This window comes from Paraphaeosphaeria sporulosa, assembly GCF_001642045.1.
Source record: "Paraphaeosphaeria sporulosa strain AP3s5-JAC2a unplaced genomic scaffold CC84scaffold_12, whole genome shotgun sequence".
In the NCBI taxonomy this organism is placed as follows: domain Eukaryota; kingdom Fungi; phylum Ascomycota; class Dothideomycetes; order Pleosporales; family Didymosphaeriaceae; genus Paraphaeosphaeria; species Paraphaeosphaeria sporulosa.
In genome coordinates this window covers 114,243-134,229 of record NW_017253371.1, presented here as the reverse complement: position 1 = coordinate 134,229, position 19,987 = coordinate 114,243, and the positions used below count along the sequence as shown (strand labels likewise).

Below are 19,987 nucleotides of genomic sequence, written 5' to 3'. Positions count from 1 at the left end.
GGTACAATAATCGCCTGGTATGGTTTATGGCTCATGTCATCTATCAGGGTTTGAGCTTCTAGCAGTCACTGTTGACTGCAGTCTTGTTCGGGATTTCCTGATCCCATTCTGGCATGCCTTCTTTAACCAAGTTTATTCGAGAGCGTGGATGGTGACAAGGCTGATGGGCTTGTACGATATTCACTGCGAAAGCATGATTAATGAAGGTGTTCGGGAAATCGCTTGATGGACCATGAGGCACTCACGATGCTGTGAAAATGCGATGCTTATCAAACCTTTCACAGACTACAGCGACATCAAGGCACAGTGACGCATGGTGCAGATACAAAAGGACAAGGCGGTGGCATAGTCATCCCCATGAATCCTTCATATAGGATGAGCTTCGCTGAGTATGATATTCTAATCCCGTACAGTGAGTGTCCCAGCCAAGTTCTGCTTTGAAGTCTTGACTGCCCTAAAGCTCCTCTCCGATTTGTCTTGCTCAGTGCATATTCGGCATTCCATTCAACCTCCCGTTCATCAGTCTACTTCGATTTCTTGTCCTCTCCATGTTCAATCACAGTGTCCCTTTCGATGCCGTTGACGACGCGGTAGCACCAACGTAGGCCGGCGCCGGCGGCCCACATGGCGACTCCACTCAAAGCAAAGAGACCGATGCGCTGAGTCGTGTTGAGTAATGCAAAGATGGGGTAAGGATAGAATCCTACAATAGTCAGTGATTTGAACTTCAGATCTGGAACTTGCGGAATGGGAAACATGTAGGGCCAAGCATACCATTGCGTGAGTGGCAAAGTTCTATCCAAAACCAGTAGAGGAATGCGATGGCAGTGGAGATCATCAGAGAGAGGGTCGAGGCGCGAGGGTTTATGGGGCTGGTGGGCCAAGGAGGCGAGAGGAAGAGCGCGTCTAACGACAGAAGCAGGGTTGGGAACACTGTCTCGTTTCAGCTCAGCTTGTAGACGATTGGATGGAAACCCTTTACGATGAAAGCCGAGATCGGCCATAACCGGCGGCGTGGGTAGGTCAGGTGGAATGACCAGTTCCCGATCAATCTATTTGAGCTCAGGAAATGGACGTATGAGTCTGGTAGGGGTATGTGTACGGCTCGTAAGCCCCAGTAGAGCATACTGATGATGATCTCTATCGGCGCGGCTACAAGTGCGAGGTAGTTCTTGAGCGTGAAGAGCTGCTGTGAGGACGTCATGTCGGCGAGTAGGCCAATGGTGAAACATGTCGTGGATATCGATAGACCGAGGACGGTGAGATACTGGAGATGCCATCCGAATGAGTAATTCCGTAGCAGAAGTCAGTAGATGGACAGTGCTGAGATCTCGTTTGAAAACTTTGGGATTGCTTCAATTGAGAGATAATAGAGAGTAGGGTGGAACTGTTGAGTGTTCGTTGATTCAGGATCTCGAGCCAGGCAATAAGTGTGTGTCGGAACTGGTGAGGCAGACAGCTCCAACGATTACAGGATAGTCCTGCAAGGCTTGCAACATCGAACATCTCGGGTGTCTCAACGTACAATTATATTGGGGTTATCAACCAGACTGCGATGACATCAGTGCCTGTTCCTGCTGGGATCCAAAGCTTGCATACAATTTGAACGAGCGGTAAAAGCTGACGAGACCAATGACCTGATCCATCTATTATAAATGCTGTCCGAATATCTTGCGCTGTGAGACCACATACGTGCGCTGCGCCTGATATTCCTTTACTGGGCGCATCCAGTCTTTGTAATGGATGCCGCCGTTTCAGCTCGTCGGCTACTCGAAAAGCACTCATCGCGGACCACAAGTAGAATGAGTGTAGGAAACAATCGTACTCAGCAGATTCTGTTGTTGACGAAGGCACGGGAAAGGACGAATACCTATATGACGAGTTACGGCCCGTATGCAAGCTAGAGCACGTGGCGTGTGCACGCTCCCCCGACCAAGCCACATCAAGTATTACCGTCAGCTGGCTGGCGAGATTTGTCCCCAACATTTTGAGATTTGTCCCCAAGATGAGATTTGTCCCCAACGCTAACCGCACGTCGACTAGTGCCAGATAAATTACAATAATCAAAATGCACAGCAGTGCGGACTGAACAACTAGGTAATGCCTGGCGATAAATGTACATATGATGAGACTATCTCCTACTGACGTCGATGTCTCTTGCGCGGGCTAAGAGTTTTCCATGTATCTGGAGCTGCTATTGCTGCAGCCCGCTTGGGTCGCTGCACAGGCTCATCCCTGGGCTCAGGGAGTGCACGCTGAGGCTCAAGGAGCGCATTTTGAGCATCAACCTGCGCAAACCTCTCAGCGTAGAACGCCTCCATATCTCCGAAATGATAGTTCCATGCCATGGTCGGAGTACAGGAAGCGAAAAGCCCCTCTGTAGCGAGAGCCATGTTCCGTGCTTCAACCAACTCTACCGGATCGTCTTCCTGTCCCGTTTCTACCAAGAAGTTGCTCGCTGCGAACATGTCGTTGTACTGATACATAACAGCTTGAGACCGTCGATTCTCGATATCAGCAAGAAATTCCTGTAATGACGGAGCCCGCCAGGCTGGAGGCGATGCTACCGTGACAGACACTGCAACAGCCATAGGCGGAGACGAGCGAGGGTATACAACACTAGGCGTAGGGGAAGGTGCAGGAATCGATAGAGATATACATGTAGTCACAGGGCCCGCGCTTACTACAGAAGTGGGAGCCGATACAGTGACAGATGTACTCACTTGTCGCAGAACTTCAGCGAGTGTCAGATTCTGAGGTTCATAAGAAGGTTGAAACTGAGAAGAGGAAGGCGGTACACGTCGTTCGAATGCTGATGGATCTCGGCGAGTTGATGCCTCATTCCTCCTCGGGCCACCTCGCGTTTGAGCAGGTAGCGGCTCTAGAATAGAATGGTATGGTCTTGGGGATAAACGAACTGATGGCCCTTGCTCGCGTTGATAGCGCCAATGGTCATCGTAAAGGTGATTTAACCTTAACGTCGATCTGGCCGTCACTACTTCTTGCAGCGTATGGCGGCATGGGAGACCGTTTATCTTCTCGAAGAGGCCCGAACAAGGGTGACCGCCGCGTCGTTGTCTCTGCTCCTGTTGGCGTAACAGATCCTGTTGCCTGATGCGCTCGATCGCTGGTGGTGTTAGAATATCGTGAATGCCAGGAGGCAGGAACGGCATCGCCGCTAGCCTGTGCTCAAACTTGACGCTATGCTTGGACGAAGCAAGGTCCTTCCTGTACTTGTTGTACTGACTCTTCACCATCTGTTCAATTCGTTCGACTACACGTAACAAGTCACCTCTAGAGGTCATAAGGTAGTCTTTTAGCACCTTATGCATCCCTTCCACGGGCGAGCTTGTGATCGTGTTATAGTGGCGGTGGTTTGAGGTCCAGGCAGCTGCCCACTCAGTACGGGTGAGGTATTGGTTTTCTTGCAAGTATCTACAAAGTTCCTGCTGGTGGATATAGTCTTTGATCAGGTCATTCCACTTCAACTGGAACTCTAGCGGCCTCTTCGCATAGACAAGCTGCTATAGTTAGAATATGCAGCTTAATATGATAGCCTTCTGAACGTGTCGGACGTACCTGAGTCCATCGCTTCATGAACGCAGCCCGGTGTTCAGCAATCTTTTGCTTCTCCTCTTTTGTCCCGCCATCGGCGTCCCGCCAGGTCTGCTGGGCCTTCGTCTGGACGTTCTTATTGATGTGCCATACACATAGTAGTTGAGGGACTCCTGGGAGTAGCGAGCGAGCTGCTATCTTTAAAGCCTCTTCCTGATCGCTGATGAATACCCGTGGTAGTTGTACTTCTGTCTTGAGAAGAAAGTTCGCAATGGCCCAGTAGTAGTCTGCCTGCGTCTCACTGCTAAGGAAGCAGAAACCTGCAGAGAAAAAGGTCTGTAGGTTGGTGCAGCCAAGGATGTGCAATAACGGAAGTTTATATCTATTCGTCCGGTATGTACAGTCCATTAGTAGCACGTCGGAATTGGCAAGAAGTAGCTCCACTTGCTTTTGATGGGCGAAGAAGAGATTCTGTACGCGATTATGATCGTCTTTCTTCACGGCGAAGATCCAGTCCCCAGTAGATAGATCATCCAGTAGCGTCTCAATAGAACTCCTCCCGTTCAAGTGTTTCTCTCGAATTGCTTTCCTCTCGCTTCGGATGTCGGTCGCAGAGACTAGTGTATCTTGGTCTTCTTTTTGAATTGCAGCCAGTATCTGCATCGGCCGCACCCCAGCATGGGTCATTAACTCAATTGCCTCCTTTTGTGCTGATGTACGCTTGCGGTAGACATTGTGCGCGCTAGGATTAACGGATCGAGGATGATTGTGACGTCTATCTTGGACCTCTAGTTTCCATTGGCCGCTAACCTTCATCTTGAAGACAACAAGCTTAAAGGGACATCCTGTTGACCGTGTACTTGTGCTTAGAACCTTTGCAGTTGACTGGAAGTTACTCCTAAAACGGTCGCAGTGGTAGTAGTAACGCGTCTTAGCAATTGAATTGTGAGGCCAGCTCCGCTTGAGTACGAAGCCGTAACCATGCTGTATACCATGCGTCTTAAGCGCGTCATATGCTTCTTCATAGGAGCCGTAGAGCAGGTCTGGAGGTGGGGTTATACCTTCCATGTTGTCTGTGAATAGGAGAATGAGTTACCACCTCCCTCCTCAGAAGCTATCTAGCTAAAGTAGAGACGCGTGGTGTCGCGATATTGTCGCGATGGTGTCGCGTCCATAAATTATGCGCTAAACTAAGTTAAGGCGGTAACTTTCGCTAACACTAGCGTTGGGGACAAATCTCATCTTGGGGACAAATCTCAAAATGTTGGGGACAAATCTCGCCAGCCCCGTCAGCTTGGTTCACTAACCACATCGCAGAACATCCCCACGCTCCTGGCGTTCAGCGTCATCCACGAAACCCCAGTTATCATGCATCAGCTGACGTCCACTTCTTGTGATGGAGAATCATCGGAGTATCGTCGCTTCCTCCGCGGCTCGGCTGCCGGGCTTACACCCAATGGGCAACCCGCTGGGTGAACTTCGGTCGCGCTTGGTACCAGGCTAGCCATATCGAACCGCGGCATCCAATGGTGTACATCTTGCGACTCCACAGCTGGAGACATCGCGGAATTTCGGGCCAAATCACCCGGCTATTGAGGTCGCCATGGCGTATAAAGGCTACTGGCAAGCGTCGCCAATGTCTGGCAGGTCGCGTATAACCCTCGTTACAGCGTCGTTAGCCATCTGCTCGTGGTTTCATGGTCACGTTCGGGTTTTTTTCTTCCTCAATCGATACATCTGCGGATACCCAACATGGATGCAAACATTGAGGATATTCTCCACACCCTGACCCTGGAAGAGAAGGTATCTCTGCTTGCAGGGAAGGATTTCTGGCAGACAGTACCGGTCCCGGAGAAGGGCGTCCCGGCAATAAAGGTATGTTGGTCGGACACCGCGCATGTTTGCGGACTGACATCAACCAGGTGTCTGATGGACCGAACGGTGCCCGTGGCGAGACCTTCAGTGGTGGAACTCGAGCAGCATGCTTTCCGGCTTCCTGCTGTTCAGCATCCACGTGGAACCCTCAACTCATCAGACAGGTTGGCCATGCCCTTGCGGAGGAGACACAGACTAAGGGGGCTCGAGTATTGTATGACAGTCTGGAATCAATCCTCCAATCAGATCTAACACTTTCCAGACTCGGGCCTACCATGTGCAACCACAGACATCCGCTTGGGGGGAGAAATTTCGAAAGCTTTTCCGAAGATCCGCTCCTTACCGGAAAGCTTGCTGCCCAATACGTAATAGGACTGCAAGAGAAGGGTGTGGCTGGCACCTGCAAACACTTTGCTGCGAACGAGCAAGAAACGGATCGCTTGACGGTGAACGAGATTATATCTGAGCGTGCTCTACGAGAGATCTACTTGAAACCCTTTGAGATTGCTGTCAAGGAAGCCAACCCTTGGGCTTTTATGACTTCCTACAATCAAGTTAACGGAATCCACGCAGATGCCAGCAAGTTTCTGTTGGAGAAGGTTCTCCGAGGGGAATGGGGCTGGAAAGGCCTGGTGATGAGTGACTGGGGCGGGACCAACTCCACCGCCGACTCTCTCAACGCCGGACTTGATCTTGAAATGCCAGGTCCCACGCGTCGTCGAACATACAGAGATGTCAAGGATGCAATCAAGAATGGTGAATTGACCGAGGAGACTATTAACGACCGCACAAGAAATGTTCTCGAGCTGATCCGGAAGATTGGGGCGTTCAAGAATCCAGAGATTCCTGCTGAACGATCCGAAGATAAGCCAGAGCACCGCAAACTTATCCGAGATGTAGGCGGACAGGGACTTGTCCTTCTCAGGAATGAGAACGATGTGCTTCCCTTGAAAAAGGACGAAGTAAAGGGCAAGAAGATTGCGATGCTCGGTCTTGCAAAAGAAGCTCTTATTCATGGTGGTGGAAGCGCTTCCTTACATTCCCACTACCGGATATCACCCTGGGAAGGCATGCATAATACCTATGGAAAAGATGTTGAGTTCAAATTCGCCAAGGGTAAGATCGTGTGCAAGCCCCACGGGATTCTGATTGACGAGCGTCTAGGTGCTCATACATATCGCCTCTTACCTCCTCTTGCAACAGGATGCACAGACTCGAAGGGTAAACCTGGATGGACCCTTCAGGCCTTTGAGGCCGGGAAAGGTAGCCTACCTACCATGACAATCCACGGCCACAAAGAGGCCGCTTTTACCGGCCTGTTCAACGAAGATGTGAAGTGGAAGGATCTTGAATTAACCACGACCTTCGTTCCTACTGAGACTGGTGAACACTACATCGCAGGCTCTGGCATTGGACCCACTCGCGTGAAGATCAATGGCAAAGTGGTGTTTGAACAGAAACACAGCACGAATGACAGCATGGGCTTTCTGTTTGGTGGCAATCCCGAGACAGAGTTTACTTACTCTTTCACCGCAGGCCAGTCCTATAGCATCCGCATCGAATCTGAAGCGCCTGGTAAGGAAGGATCGGACTTCGGTGGTATCCTTGCTGGCATGCCTGGGTTCCGACTAGGCTTCATGTATGCGAAAGAGCATGATGAGGACCTTGTCTCCCAAGCGGTGAACGTCGCTAAAGAGTGCGATTACGCGATCGTCTTCACCGGTCACACCCCGGTCTGGGAGACAGAAGGCCAAGATCAAGCAGCTTTCCATCTACCTAACAAAGATCGCTCCCAAGACAAGCTCGTCGAAGCTGTTGCGGCTGCTAACCCGAAGACGATCGTCGTCAACTCAACTGGAGTAGTTGTCGCCATGCCATGGCTCTCAAAGGTCTCTGCTGTGATACAAGCATGGTTTCTGGGCCAAGAGGCTGGAAATGCTATTGCAGACGTGATTTCTGGAGCAGTGAACCCTTCTGGACGGCTTCCTGTATCTTGGCCCAAGCATATTGAAGACGCTCCGGCACATGGCAACTTTCCAGGCGAGAAGAAGGATGGCCAGCTCACTGTAAAGTACGCGGAAGGTGTCTTCGTTGGGTATCGCCATTATGACCGCATGTCGCAAGACAAGGTCCAGTTTCCATTCGGTTTCGGTCTCTCGTACACAACTTTCAGCCTCAAGGACGCCCGGGTCTCGCAAACGTCGAACGGCAAGTTCACAGCAGAAGTCACGGTTACCAACACTGGGAGACGAGCCGGCGCCACTGTTGCACAACTCTACATCGGGAGGAGCAAGCAATCCTCTGAGCATCCCATCAAGACACTGGCTGCATTCAAGAAGGTATTTTTGGATGCTGGAACAAAAGAGCAGATCACGCTTTCGATAGATCTAAGAGATTTCGCCTACTTCGACCAGACAAGCTACAAATGGAAAGTTGACAATGGGCGGTACGACTTTTCCTTTGGCCAGTCCACACAGCACATCGAAAATGTTGTCAGCGTAGATATTGAAGGAGCCAGCCGAGAGCTGAAACTTTAGGGCTCATAGATGTGATAATGATAATGATAATATCTACCTTGCTGAGGTTTGAAAAGCTCGTTAGCACATATGTTGCGTACATTGCGCTGAACCAAGCTTGTCTATAATAGCGAATACATATGATACATGCATCTCTTCTGTGGAACCAAGGCCAAAGCGTATCGGTAATGCAACTAGTCCTTTTTCGGTCAACTACATGGCTCGTGCGCAATCATTACGTCGGATGCATAGGCCGAGGCATAGGTTAATCAGGCAACGCTCCGTCTATTCTGCCACCACGTCAATTCCTTAGTACAATGCGCCAGTAGGGACGAATACCTTAAGCCGTGCAGAACTATATGCCGGGTATGCACGAGCTGGCTCATTATGTTCTTGGGGTGTTGTTTTTGATCAAGTGATCCAAATCCGCGATGCCAAATGTCGGGAAGCCTTCGAAAGGCTGTGCGCATTGTAGAGCGAGAAAGGTCAAGGTGAGAAAAACTTCCCAAACGTGGAGGGATTTATTAACCATACAATCAGTGCGACCTTAAACGTCCATCGTGCTCGCAATGTATCAGGGCGGGAAGAGAGTGCCATGGCTACCGGGACCCACTTTCGATGATGTTCAAAAACGAAAGTCATGTCGTTATGAATAAGGCACAGAAAAGATATGACGCTCTCTCAAAAAAGAGGAAAGAGAGAGAGACATTTTCTGGAACACTTCCGGTGCGGCACCTGGCATCCAAGGAGACTCCAGACGGTTCATCTTCATCGACATCGTCGGAGTCACAGCACACGTCTTCCACCTCAACGCGGTCGGGAAGCGTCGCGAGATCAATTGCTCCCCCGATAGAAAACCAAGCCCTTTCATTCTTTGCCGCCAACAACATCCTGCAGCCAGCGGTTGTGGGAAGAGGCAATTACCAATGGCTGTTTCAGATGCTAAGTGGGCCCGGAATCGACGCGACCCTGCAAAGCAGTGCGCACGCTGCATCTCTGGCAACACTTGCCACGGCAAACAAGTCGCCGTTTCTGATGAAGAAAGCCCAGGAGCATTATGCCAATGCATTGACTCTGACTAATAGAGCATTAGGTGACTCAAAAAAGGTCTGCGAAGACAGCACGCTTGTGTCTGTGATTCTGCTTGGGGTTTATGAGACCTTCGTATTCGAAAAGCATTCGATGGGGGCATGGATGCAGCATCTCAAAGGCGCAGAGATACTGTTTGCGCTCCGCGGCGAAAACCAGTTCAAAAGTGATCTTGCCAGGCAGATCTTTGTACAATTCTATAGGACAACTATAACGAAGGGCGTCGAGCTCGGCACACCTATACCGGAGAAGATCGCTCGATTGTATAGGTTTCTGACTTCCTTGAAGGACTATACCATGCATGGTACGTACCAACACTCTGCAATGTTTCATTTCACTTGGTCCGATGGAAACAATTCGTTTATGCCAATGGTCAATTTGATTTCCAAAGTGCCGAGCCTTGCTAATCTAGAAAGGGGTCGAACATCAAGTCGAAGTTCTGGAGAAGGCGATCACGCTTATGCAAGATGAAGAAGGGGATCCAGCCTCCATCGTGTCCGACATAATGAAACTCGATGGTGAGCTGAACCTCATCAAATTCATGCTGCAGACCCTGTGGAGATACGAGGTTGTGCGTCTGGAAAGACCCGCGGAACATGTTTTTGGGAGCTTCTACCACATCTACACGAACCCTTGGGTCATCAACATGTGGAACATACTCAGAATGTGTCGGATACGTCTGTTCAAGTTCGTGCGCGCGCAAGTCAACAAGGGACTTCGATGCTCGCCTCCTCGGTTTTCGGAAGAAGAGGCACATGTTCATCTCAATGCTTGCAAAGATGTGATCAGTTCGCAAATGCTGGACATGTGCGCATCTACACCTCAACTCACTGGCCAAATCGCCTTCCCGCATCAAGTCAAGCAGGACCTCGATTTACTTAGCAAAGGCATAGAGGCAGTGAACTTGCGCAACAATATGTTCAAACTACATGCACAAGGAACATTTTTGGAGCCTTTCAAGTCAACTGGACTAGACCATTTGATCGGGCCACTTTATGAAATCGGACGAAGCGATTATGGTCCGAGGTTGACACGGTGGGCTGCTGATCAGCTCTATTTCATCGCTCGAACAATTGGAACAAGGCAGGCGATAATGTTAGCAGGAGAGTTGGAGGAAAAGCTGAAGGACGAATCCAACTTTATGGTTTGGAACGATCCTTGCCCAACTTCTGCACAACTTATAGCGCTAGCGAAGTAAGGAGTATCGGAGCCCAACTCCTGGGGAAAATCGACTAATCCCCGCACTAGTACGGTACCGCGGAGATAACAGACGTAACGTCATCACTCCGTCCGAGAGTGTATTGCTTCTAGCCAACCAAAGCGCTTCGCGGAGCTGGGGAATCGGAAACAATCCTGCGCTTCGGGTCGCCCCCTCTTCAGCTCAAATACATCATAGAGCTATAGAAAACACACCGTATTCATTTCTCTCCACCACGAAAACTTTGAAACTCGGGACGAGTTCTTCATACAAAATCTAAGTTGTCTACCAAAACGTTAGAAGAGTTATCATCAAAGGAAACATGGCTGCTCAAAAGATACCAGACAGCATGCAAGCCGCACAAGTCGTAGAGGTACACCTTCTCCTGAGAGTCCATCTTCAATCATGTGCCGAATTACAAAACGTTTTGCATCGCCCAAGGATGAAAGAATCTCCATACTCACCCATTGAATTTCATCCGATAACATCTTCTAACTTCCGCAGTTCGATAAACCGTATAAAATCAACACCGTCCCGGTGCCCACCGACCTCGCCCCAGAAGATCTCCTTATCCGCGTGGCCGTCGCATCTCTCTGTCACACGGACTTCATGGTCCAGCACGGCATCATGGGAACCAAGCTCCCCTGCACCGGCTCGCACGAAGGCTCCGGCACCGTTGTCGCCGTCGGCTCATCAGTCAAGAATTTCAAAGTCGGCGACCGCGTAATGGGCGGGATCATCTACCACTCATGTGGAACTTGCGGCGACTGTCGCGGCCCGGAAACGTCTACTCAATACTGCACCAATGCTGCTTACTGCGGCGTCAAAGGCGCGGATGGGTATTTCGCGGAGTATGCGCGAATCGACAGCCGATGGGCTGCTAAGCTGCCTGACAAGGTGTCATTTGAGACAGCTGCTCCGCTCGCTTGTGCAGGGTGCACGGTGTACAAGGGCGTTGTGCTTGCGGGGCTGAAGAAAGGAGAGTGGATCGCGCTTGTGGGATCAGGAGGCGGGTTGGGTCATCTAGGCGTGCAATTCGCAAAGGCGCTTGGACTGAAGGTCGTGGGTGTCGATGCACGCGATGAAGGTTTAGAATTAACAAGGAAAGGAGGCGCAGATCTTGTTGTGGATGCGCGGAAAGGCGATGAAGCAGCAGTCAAAGAGGTTAAGCACGTGACGAATGGCGAGGGCGTGGCTGCTACAGTGAACGTCAGCGATGCAAAAACTGCCGCTGCTACGAGCTGTGCCATCACGCGAATGCATGGGACAGTAGTTCAGGTCGCTCAGGTTAGTCTGCTTTCCTACGCCAGCTCATTCAGATCTGCGACGAGAACGGCGTCCGGGTCCTACTTCTGGAACACAGTACAGTTATTTGGCACTCAGACCTAACCTCCAATAGCCCGACAACGTAACCATTCCCTTCCAAGAGCTGATCTTCAGAGACATCCGGCTTCGCGGCTCCCTCATTTGCTCGGCGCAAGAAGCCAACGACATGCTGCAGCTTGTAAGCAAGCACAATATCTCCGTCAATGCCAATGCTTTCAAGGGACTCGGAGATATGGAGAAGCTTATCGAGCTTGCAGAGAGCGGGAAGATGAAAGGCAAGGGTATTGTGATCATGGATCAGTCGCAGATTGACGCGGAGGGGAAGGGGGTGATGTAACTGCGAGCCCCATAGGCGTTTGCGTATTGACGATGGAACCAGATTGAGAACATTGCTGTGATCTTGGTTTTTGTTGAAGTTGCGGCTCAGGTGCATCGCTAAATACGGGTATCATTCCGCCTCGCTATCCTTCCGTCGAGAACTTCCCTCGTTCGTCCCTCAACCTTGCAGCTATTGTGCCTTTCCGTCTGCTTACAATATCTTATGGTCCCGGCTTTACGTAACCTAGCTTTACAGTTTCCACCTCCAATGTTTCCATATCCACCAGCACAATCTGCCCGGTCTTGCTGAACTTCGGTACTCCCACAATCAGCACTTGTTGTCCCGCCGGACCCTTGACAAACTTTGCCTGAAACTTCTCTCTGTTACCCGCAAAGTAGATGTGAGGGCATTCTTTCAGTATCAGAGGATCGTCGTCCTGAAATGGGTAGCACCACAGCGTATCCGGCGCTGTAGGCGCTATACACCGCCATCTCAACATCATCTCCATGGCATCAAGCGGCCATACGCCATCCACGTATTTTAGTAAATCGTCCAGTGTCTGGCCAGCCGTTCCCAGTATTCTCCATCCCTCAACATCAGCTTCCCACGGATTTGTCACCAGGTCGAGCCCCTCGAGCGTCTCGTTTGCTAGCGCGGGCGGATATTGGTAGGCTCTGCTGAGAGGGAAAAGAGCCGGATGGAGGGGCTGTTGGGGGAGAGCAACGTTCGCGGGGTCTTGTTCACCAGGGAGGACACTGACTGGCAGGGCGGGGAGGATTTCAGCTAGGAAGGCGTCGAATTTCTCGGCGGGTGTAGCGTTGTAGGAGGAGGAATCGTAGCCGTAGTTCCTCTTCGCACCTTTTCTCACGTCGAACTCTTCTCTTGAAAGAATTGGTGAAGCGTTGGAAAGCGAGTTGCCAGCTATGACAAGCCGCGTGATACTTGACGCACTGGCCTGGTCGGGTCCGCCTGCTTCTCCTGAGAGGTATTCCACCAGCAAATCCAAGGTTACATCGTCCTCGTCTTTGCCGGTCATATCGAGGCCGGAGACTATGGCTAGTTTCCCTGCCTTTTCGCGTTTCGGCGTTGGCTCCTTGGCGACTGTGAGAGATGCGTCCTCGGCCTCCCAGCGCTGCGGTTGCCGTGGGAGGTCGGCGTATTGTGTTGCAATGACTTGAAATGAGCCGTCGGCCTGCTCGGTGCCCAGCGCGGCGAGGATGCAGCCCGTTACGTAGTGTGAGTTCAACGAGTTGCCGGCGACGCGGAGTCGCCCAGATTCGTCTTCGAGCATCATGTCGTCTGTGCCGGATGGGCTTACATACGTGTCGCGGGATGGGGGCGCGGCAATCCAGTGCTGCGTGGTCGTTAGCTGTGCGTGGGCAGAGAGTCGCAGTAGCGTTTTACGTACCTCTTTCGATATATCGTCGAGCACGTTGGGCTTCATTGCCATCTCCATGTACACTGTCCCTACAACCCAGCAGAGCTCGCCCTGCCGCACGTCGAGCACTCGCTCCACGTATTTTGCTTTATCGCCGGCCAACTGGTCAGGAAATTAGCTTCCCTCCTAATTATGTCCACCCGCGCCGCTTCGTGCCTGTGCAGCCTCCTGTTGTGCGATATCGTACCTCGAATGCATCCCAAGCCTCATGTGCCTTCTGCTTGACCGCCTCCTTCAATTGTGCCAATCGCACAAAGTACATGTCGGCAAACTGATGCGCATAGTGTTTCTCGGATCCTTTCGGCAGTTCAAACGTATGTAACGGCCTGTACGCTGAGGCATTTCGAGACGACACGGCCGCGGGGTCTTCACTGCACAGTGGTTAGCATGTATACGCAGCTTCTCCTGCGCCACACTCACAAAGGTGCCCCTTTCAGCAGGATCCCGTCGCTTGAAGCCATCGTAGCAGAGCGGTTATGTCAGTCACGGGCTGGCGCGGACCTGTGATGCTCTCGTGCCTATCGCGGTCCAGAAAGCTGGGGACGCGAAAGTCGCGTTCGCGACGCGCTTACCCGATTAGGCACCATAAGAGCGTTGCCCTTGCGAGGCGTCACCAGCCAATGCTTCTACATCTTCCGCAGCCTTTCAAGGACCACAGGAGGAGAAGATTGGGTGGAAACCTTGACGACGAACGTTACTAAGAAGATCTTGTTGAAACGCCATCTCCGGGAGCCGTATGAAGAGAAAGTCGTTCTGGTCGGTCGCCTCTCGAAACGATCATACTCTCCATTGTGAATGTTCAAAATCTGTCAGTCCGTCCATCGCCTTATTACTTCACACTTAAGAGGGATTGCAGAGTTCTATCTTAAAAGCACGCATACGAAAGTCATGCCTACAATTTTTGCCCGCTCTTTGTACACTCGCTGTGGGCGCAGGGTAACGTCCACGGTAAATGATTCACGTTGCAAAGACTGCGGTATTAGCATTACTGACGTACCTATTCACTTCGATGAAGATCACACGATTTAGAATGCGCAACGAGGTCAAACGCATCTGCGAGAGAGGAACGGCTTCACAAAGCTTGAACCCACTCAGATCGAACGCCACCGATTCAGCTGTCTTTCTCTGGCTTCCGACCTAACCTCCACCTCTTTGAGTACCCGACCTGTACACAAACTGTCTCGATTTTCTTTGTGAGATGCCTTGTTCTTGCTTCCGTGAACAAAGACTATTCTTGTCTGATCGCTTTCTTTGTCCGACGACATGGCGAGATGCAACCACCTTAATTATGGACTCATCTTCACCATTATTCTCCTCAATCTAAACTATGGTATTTCACAATATTGCTATCTGGCACTGTGTACGCTCACTACATTCACCTACACGCAATGATCAGCAACATTGCTATCGCGCTCCTTGCTGCGCATACCGTCACCGGTGCCGCAATTAAGCGCGATGAGCCCACAATTTCATGCACCGAGGGCCAGGCATCGAGCACTAATCTTGCCACCCGACCATCTGCGTCAGTCCCTTCTTACTCGAACGTCGTCCCAAGCTCCAGTGCCAGCATCTCATCGAGCGTTGTTCTTAATTCTAGCTCAACTCCTACCTTGTCTTCCTATCCCATCGGACTCCTGAGCAGTAGCCCCCTCCCGAGCTTTACTGGCGATATTAGCTCCGCTACGAGTAGCATGCTCTCTTCTAGCAGCACAAACGCCAACTCAAGCATCATCTCCTCGACCACACCTGCTTCGTCTACGCTGACCCCTTCGCCCGTTACTTCTTCTCGCTCTGGTCTTCGCACGCGTTCCCCAAATCATTCTTCGAGCGTCATGCCTTCTAGCCTAGCTTTCGTCTCGTCTAGCTTAACGCCCACCCCTCAATCCAGTGGATATTTCGTTAGACAGTCAAGCACTGCTACTGTTTCGAGCGACACTTCCCTGACCGCACTGCCGATCGTCGGTGGCAGTTCTGGTTGTGTTGCCGCCTTCACTGAAACCATCTATGCCACGGCATCGGTGCCTACAACGATCATGGAAATGCTGACGACGATTCACACTACCAGCACGGTAGCCGTGACTTTGCCTGCTTTGTCTTCTGTCCCAATGCTATCGGAGCTTGCTCCCACTCCTGTTCCCCAGTCTTCCGGATATCCTTCAAGCGAACAAAGCTCTAGCTTGAGCAGCCCCAGCCCCATCTCCACGATCCCGGAAACAAGCATAGTCCCAAGCATGACCTCCGACTCCGTCTCTGTCCCTGGTTCAAGTGGAGCTCCGGTATACGTGCCAAGTTCTGCGCGGGCCTCTGCACCGGCCTCGTCCTCAGCCATTCTTTCCTTGCCAGTTGTGCCTTCCCCATTCCTGCCAGGGTTCAGCTACCCGGCTTCCACGCCGGGACAGCCGACAGCCTCTTTTTACACAGGTCCCCCTCCATCGTCTTACGGAATCAACAACAGCACAGGCGCTTACTCTAATGGGACGGCGGCCTCGGCATCTACAACCATGATATCCACAGGTCTTGGGCGGATCGTGTCAACCAACACCATTTCTTCTAACTCTGTACCCATTCCCACCGGAAATTACTCGATGGCGACAAGTAGCAGCCCGGTGTCGCCTTCGTCCTCATCGACTGTCGCATCTAGCCCCAGTGTGCTGTCAAGCCCCACACAGGGATATCAGACAGGAGCACCATCGTTGACAACTACGACTAGTCATTCTATAATCATGGTCATACCCACCAGTACCAACGGCGTACAGTACAAGCGGGATATAATATCCATTAACCTTGCTTTTTCCGCGGCGCAGTCTCCGGTGAGCAGCACTCTGAAGCTTAGCAATGCACCAAAAGCATCTTCTAGGTCTACTTCTAGCACGCTTGAACGGAGTACTAACGCGCCGAAGTCTAAACCACTATCAAAATCCACAGTGGGCAACGAGGTCAAGACTATTGTGGTACCCCAAGATCCGCGCTGTCCGTATCCATATCCAGCGATCCGTTGCGGGGAGCCATCCACAACAGTGACAACCGTCAAGAAGGCTACGCCGACCTCGAAGCAGAGCACGAAAAAGACTGGGTCCGTCGCTTGGTGCATGTACCCATACCCTGGTGGGAAGGGAGAGGCTTGTCCATGATTCTCCGATTTTGCTGTCTTTACTGCCTTGATTTGTTTTTGTGTTTCTAGATATACAAGAGGACTGTCCTGGACGCAGACACTGGTCGTTGTCCTAAGTGGAAATGCCGTTGCTCCCAAAACCACAAGCTCTGTATTGCCTGCGATACACACAGCGATCGAATTTTGCGATGGTGGTGTTTGGATGGGCTGTTACGGTATTCTATGACGAAGTTGTTGCATGGTTCTTTTAATTTATTTTCCTGTATCAGCATCGAAAGTAATTTTCTTGGTCCCCATCTTTAGGGTTGTAAAGATGACGAATCGATCGTTGGTCAGATCACGATCGAATTTAGGTATGAGCACCTTCAACTTGTTATCCTTATTTCATCATGTGGATGCTCGCTCACCTCCCGAAATGTGCAAAGGGGGAGGCTTAGGTGGCCGGCAACAGGTCGCCACCGGCGTTGCTACTTCGACCGCATAGACTCCTAAGACAGAGGTCTGAGTCCGATCTGCCTTCGAATTATTGAACCGGGGGTGACACACTGTACACAAAATTTGACCTTATGCTGTGGTGAGTATCCTGAAGCCAAGTACCCGTGCCTTCTTGGTCAATAGGTAACCATCACATCTTATTCCATCTCACATCCCGTCACTTCGTATACTGCACCGCTTCGAGTCACACCGAGGACGTTCAACACCCAGCCACGATCCGAGTCCTCAAATAACTTACGACTGTGCTCGTGGCCGTCGCCTCCTCATCATATGTGATGGTTGATGAGGCAACCGTACAGACTCTATCCGTCTTTTGTGACCACACCTGCTCGTACACCATTGCCCCCGCCAGCTATGGCCGCGGCACACATCTCCTTCTAAATGGGTTTCCGAACTCCTCGTACGACTGGCGTCATACTATCAAGGAGCTCACAGCCGAGGGCTTTGGGGTTGTTGCGCCGGATCTCCTGGGCTATGGGGCTAATTCCAAGCCTACTGCAGTGGAAGAGTGCACACAGGAGGAAGCCAGCGGCCCCATTGTGGAAATCCTGCAGCACGAAGGCATTTCGGCGTGGTGAGTGTGGGCTATGATTGGTATGTCTTCCACCACAACAGTACACAATTGGGGATCTAACATAGAGCAGAGGCGCGGGACTTCTCAGCGCCGTGTGGTACTGCTATTCAGATCTTTCCAAGAGCCTGTATTTTCTGGCGATGCCGTAGACTGAGCCCGATCGACTTGACCGCCATCAGTACGCGGCTTTCGGGTCTTCGAGCTACGGGTGCTGGGATTTCTTGAACGAGACAGATGCCGCGAGTGTGATCGAGAAGCATGTGGATTCCGTTTGATGAGCGCACAAGCATAGCTGTTCCTGACGCATTGCATCATGAGACGTTCGCCTCTCTCTATCTGGGAAGCCCTGCAATCTGGAAGACAGATGTCTGCTCGATCGGCTCCCTGCGGAAATGGCTCGAAACCGACAAGAAATTTGGCTACGTTACAGACGAAGAGCACCGGAGTCACGATGAGATTGTGCTGGGCGGGGATTATACTGGCCCACTCAATTGGCGTTTCGCAACCATGACTGAGTCAACTTTCGCTAATATACAGTCACAGGTGCAAAGCTGCCATGGTTGGGCTGAAAGATCTCCCGCGCTTGATCCTGACCGTCAAGCCATCGACGAGCATTTTATCTTCATCTTTGGTGCGGATGACGCTGTTAGCCGGGGGAGCTCGCTCAGACGACGGCTGACGAAAGTCGTAAATCCAGGTTGCTACCGGATGTTGATATTTCGTGGTGCCCGGCGGACACTGGGTATAAGATAAGCAGATCGCACGTGTGTCGACGAACCTGAAGAGCTTGGATGGTTAGGGTTGGCGGAGGCTTGCCGTGAGTAGTTCATCATGGTTGCGGATGCATGCTAGACCATAACTCGGCAGGAGATGACCAGAGAGCTGGTATAACAGTTACATACGATACGTCGATTCGGGAGCATACGTACTCGCCGTTCCACGAAATATACAGTACTTTGAAGTCCCAAGACCCGGGTGTCTTTTGCAACTCACGAGCCATTTCTCGCGATCTTTCAAACGTTCGCAATTACTCTTTTTTCTCTAATTTGCACATATTGGAGCGTTTGCAGCAAGTGTCGAGAGCCAATTATCGAATATATGCAGAGAAGTAGAATCCATGCTTAGATGCATCGCGCCTTTACTGCTTTTGCGGAAACTTCTTGCCTGCGCATTCGGCAACCAGTCGTTGCTGAACATTGAAAGCAGTCTGCGCATAAGATGCGAGATCCTGCTTCTTGCCTTTTCCATCTGGGCCACCATCGAAGACCTCGTAACTGAACCATCCTCGGAATCCTGTCCGTAACACCGCGGTAGCAACATCAACGACGGGCAGGTACCCTCCACTGTAAGGCAGCGGCCTGAAATCATGACTCCATCGCCCCCTCGGGCGCAAGCCCGACTCGTCTGCTTCCTTACTTAGTGGCTCAGGCACTTCGTACGCGTCGCTGATTTGAAGGAGATAGATCTTGTCTTTGGGTATCGTTTTCGACAGGTCTTCCAGGCTGGCTGAAAACCTGTGTATGAGCTCAATCTTCGAAACGTCGTCGAGAAGGCCTGATTCGGTGGTGGGATCGGCCCACTCTCCGCCCGCAGTCTGGAACGTATCGAGGCAGAGGCCGATGTTGTCGCGGCCTACCTCGTCGACGATCCGCCACACGTCTTTCCAGTCTGGCGCATGCGAGCTCCAGCACCAGTTCTCGTATGCGACCTTGAAACCGTGTGGCTTGAGCATGTCGCACAGGCCCTGCAGATCCGGTACCACCTTATCCAAGTCGAGATTCTCGAGCGGTGTATCCGTGCTGCCGACTTGTAGCATGTCCGTACCCGCCGCTTGCATTATGCGCACCCAGCCACGCGCCCGCTCCCACGCATCCTTCCGGCCGTCGCTGCCTTCTTTCCAGCCCTCGAAGTTGGCAAAGGGCTGCAGCATCATGACGCCGAGCTTGCGCTTGTCGCACTCCTTCTTGATGGCCTCGGCGACCTTGACGAGCTCATCGTAGTCCTTTGGCTCGGGCGAGTGTCCGAGGACCGTCTCGCCGTAGGAAAGAATGTCGGGGAAGGAGAGTTCGATGGCGGTGAAGTTGGCGGCAGAGATGGCGTCGAGGCGATCGAGGAGGGGTGGTGGTGGTGGTGAGGATGGGGGCCCTAGGGAACAGGATGCGTAGCTGATGGGGATTGTGGTGAGAGATGCGTAGTTGAGCGCCATTGTGAGGATGGGCGTAGTGCAAGGCTCGAGCCGCTCTGTTCACCTGTGTCTCAATCGTGCCCCGAGCTAGGAGATGATCAGAGCTGGCACTGAGGAAGATCAGTCTCGGATGGGCGCGTTGGTGGGGTTCGGAAGCGCATCGGTTTCGTCGGAATGCACGGCGGTGACGTATGTTCTGGTGTAGTAACTCATGACTGCACGACAAGAGAATCTGCAAAGTGCGCAACGAATCATATCTTTGAACGATGTAGTCGCAACTCTGCAGACATCAACTGGCTGACAAG

The 19,987-nt window shown here is 51.7% G+C and overlaps 9 protein-coding genes across 9 annotated transcripts; 6 read left to right on the top strand and 3 right to left on the bottom strand.

Moving 5' to 3' along the window:
* Positions 1–334: 334 nt before the first annotated feature.
* On the bottom strand, positions 335–1,855 carry CC84DRAFT_1168435 (uncharacterized protein). Its single transcript, XM_018179394.1, has 7 exons — positions 1,693–1,855; positions 1,600–1,637; positions 1,526–1,550; positions 1,103–1,294; positions 983–1,052; positions 775–933; positions 335–703 (listed from the first exon to the last, which is right to left on the bottom strand). The coding sequence occupies exons 1-7, from the start codon at positions 1,783–1,785 to the stop codon at positions 525–527; spliced, it is 756 nt and encodes a 251-aa protein (XP_018030684.1). The 5' UTR covers positions 1,786–1,855; the 3' UTR covers positions 335–524.
* A 2,994-nt stretch (positions 1,856–4,849) lies between these two features.
* Positions 4,850–8,010, top strand: CC84DRAFT_1128909 (uncharacterized protein). The gene is made up of 4 exons (XM_018175815.1): positions 4,850–5,430; positions 5,478–5,644; positions 5,693–6,546; positions 6,595–8,010. Exons 1-4 carry the CDS (start codon positions 5,308–5,310, stop codon positions 7,965–7,967), a joined length of 2,517 nt encoding a protein of 838 aa, XP_018030683.1. The 5' UTR covers positions 4,850–5,307; the 3' UTR covers positions 7,968–8,010.
* Positions 8,011–8,242: 232 nt separating this feature from the next.
* On the top strand, positions 8,243–10,758 carry CC84DRAFT_1128904 (uncharacterized protein). Its single transcript, XM_018175814.1, has 4 exons — positions 8,243–8,437; positions 8,487–9,339; positions 9,452–10,229; positions 10,284–10,758. The coding sequence occupies exons 1-4, from the start codon at positions 8,378–8,380 to the stop codon at positions 10,300–10,302; spliced, it is 1,710 nt and encodes a 569-aa protein (XP_018030682.1). The 5' UTR covers positions 8,243–8,377; the 3' UTR covers positions 10,303–10,758.
* CC84DRAFT_294631 (NAD(P)-binding protein) lies at positions 10,539–11,997 on the top strand. The gene is made up of 2 exons (XM_018185774.1): positions 10,539–11,520; positions 11,633–11,997. Exons 1-2 carry the CDS (start codon positions 10,843–10,845, stop codon positions 11,894–11,896), a joined length of 942 nt encoding a protein of 313 aa, XP_018030681.1. The 5' UTR covers positions 10,539–10,842; the 3' UTR covers positions 11,897–11,997.
* CC84DRAFT_1128902 (DNA polymerase-like protein subunit delta-2) lies at positions 11,813–13,980 on the bottom strand. The gene is made up of 4 exons (XM_018175813.1): positions 13,737–13,980; positions 13,504–13,687; positions 13,287–13,418; positions 11,813–13,232 (listed from the first exon to the last, which is right to left on the bottom strand). Exons 1-4 carry the CDS (start codon positions 13,775–13,777, stop codon positions 12,099–12,101), a joined length of 1,491 nt encoding a protein of 496 aa, XP_018030680.1. The 5' UTR covers positions 13,778–13,980; the 3' UTR covers positions 11,813–12,098.
* A 438-nt stretch (positions 13,981–14,418) lies between these two features.
* CC84DRAFT_294636 (uncharacterized protein) lies at positions 14,419–16,557 on the top strand. Its single transcript, XM_018185775.1, has 2 exons — positions 14,419–16,126; positions 16,217–16,557. The coding sequence occupies exons 1-2, from the start codon at positions 14,705–14,707 to the stop codon at positions 16,445–16,447; spliced, it is 1,653 nt and encodes a 550-aa protein (XP_018030679.1). The 5' UTR covers positions 14,419–14,704; the 3' UTR covers positions 16,448–16,557.
* A 498-nt stretch (positions 16,558–17,055) lies between these two features.
* Positions 17,056–17,628, top strand: CC84DRAFT_294450 (uncharacterized protein). The gene has a single exon (XM_018185771.1). The coding sequence runs from the start codon at positions 17,199–17,201 to the stop codon at positions 17,499–17,501; it is 303 nt and encodes a 100-aa protein (XP_018030678.1). The 5' UTR covers positions 17,056–17,198; the 3' UTR covers positions 17,502–17,628.
* On the top strand, positions 17,629–18,443 carry CC84DRAFT_294451 (uncharacterized protein). Its single transcript, XM_018185772.1, has one exon. It carries the CDS (start codon positions 17,756–17,758, stop codon positions 18,248–18,250), a length of 495 nt encoding a protein of 164 aa, XP_018030677.1. The 5' UTR covers positions 17,629–17,755; the 3' UTR covers positions 18,251–18,443.
* Positions 18,444–18,466: 23 nt separating this feature from the next.
* CC84DRAFT_294610 (xylose isomerase-like protein) lies at positions 18,467–19,907 on the bottom strand. The gene has a single exon (XM_018185773.1). It carries the CDS (start codon positions 19,701–19,703, stop codon positions 18,636–18,638), a length of 1,068 nt encoding a protein of 355 aa, XP_018030676.1. The 5' UTR covers positions 19,704–19,907; the 3' UTR covers positions 18,467–18,635.
* Between the last annotated feature and the right edge of the window lie 80 nt (positions 19,908–19,987).

Bases quoted from the DNA above. Each gene is read 5' to 3' on its own strand.
- CC84DRAFT_1128904 (XM_018175814.1), top strand. From the start codon at position 8,378: ATGCCAAATGTCGGGAAGCCTTCGAAAGGCTGTGCGCATTGTAGAGCG. The intron at 8,438-8,486 runs GTGAGAAAAACT...CCATACAATCAG, and splicing joins GTAGAGCGAGAAAGGTCAAG to TGCGACCTTAAACGTCCATC. The intron at 9,340-9,451 runs GTACGTACCAAC...TAATCTAGAAAG, and splicing joins GAAGGACTATACCATGCATG to GGGTCGAACATCAAGTCGAA.
- CC84DRAFT_294636 (XM_018185775.1), top strand. From the start codon at position 14,705: ATGATCAGCAACATTGCTATCGCGCTCCTTGCTGCGCATACCGTCACC. The intron at 16,127-16,216 runs GTGAGCAGCACT...AACGCGCCGAAG, and splicing joins TTTCCGCGGCGCAGTCTCCG to TCTAAACCACTATCAAAATC.
- CC84DRAFT_294451 (XM_018185772.1), top strand. From the start codon at position 17,756: ATGTGGATTCCGTTTGATGAGCGCACAAGCATAGCTGTTCCTGACGCA.
- CC84DRAFT_1128909 (XM_018175815.1), top strand. From the start codon at position 5,308: ATGGATGCAAACATTGAGGATATTCTCCACACCCTGACCCTGGAAGAG. The intron at 5,431-5,477 runs GTATGTTGGTCG...GACATCAACCAG, and splicing joins AGGGCGTCCCGGCAATAAAG to GTGTCTGATGGACCGAACGG. The intron at 6,547-6,594 runs GTAAGATCGTGT...ACGAGCGTCTAG, and splicing joins TGAGTTCAAATTCGCCAAGG to GTGCTCATACATATCGCCTC.
- CC84DRAFT_1128902 (XM_018175813.1), bottom strand. From the start codon at position 13,777: ATGGCTTCAAGCGACGGGATCCTGCTGAAAGGGGCACCTTT. The intron at 13,688-13,736 runs GTGAGTGTGGCG...ACCACTGTGCAG, and splicing joins CTGCTGAAAGGGGCACCTTT to TGAAGACCCCGCGGCCGTGT. The intron at 13,419-13,503 runs GTACGATATCGC...TTTCCTGACCAG, and splicing joins AGGCTTGGGATGCATTCGAG to TTGGCCGGCGATAAAGCAAA.
- CC84DRAFT_294631 (XM_018185774.1), top strand. From the start codon at position 10,843: ATGGTCCAGCACGGCATCATGGGAACCAAGCTCCCCTGCACCGGCTCG. The intron at 11,521-11,632 runs GTTAGTCTGCTT...AACCTCCAATAG, and splicing joins CAGTAGTTCAGGTCGCTCAG to CCCGACAACGTAACCATTCC.
- CC84DRAFT_1168435 (XM_018179394.1), bottom strand. From the start codon at position 1,785: ATGAGTGCTTTTCGAGTAGCCGACGAGCTGAAACGGCGGCATCCATTA. The intron at 1,638-1,692 runs GTATGTGGTCTC...TAGATGGATCAG, and splicing joins GAATATCAGGCGCAGCGCAC to GTCATTGGTCTCGTCAGCTT. The intron at 1,295-1,525 runs GTACGTTGAGAC...CTTCTGCTACGG, and splicing joins TTGATAACCCCAATATAATT to AATTACTCATTCGGATGGCA.
- CC84DRAFT_294610 (XM_018185773.1), bottom strand. From the start codon at position 19,703: ATGGCGCTCAACTACGCATCTCTCACCACAATCCCCATCAGCTACGCA.
- CC84DRAFT_294450 (XM_018185771.1), top strand. From the start codon at position 17,199: ATGGTTGATGAGGCAACCGTACAGACTCTATCCGTCTTTTGTGACCAC.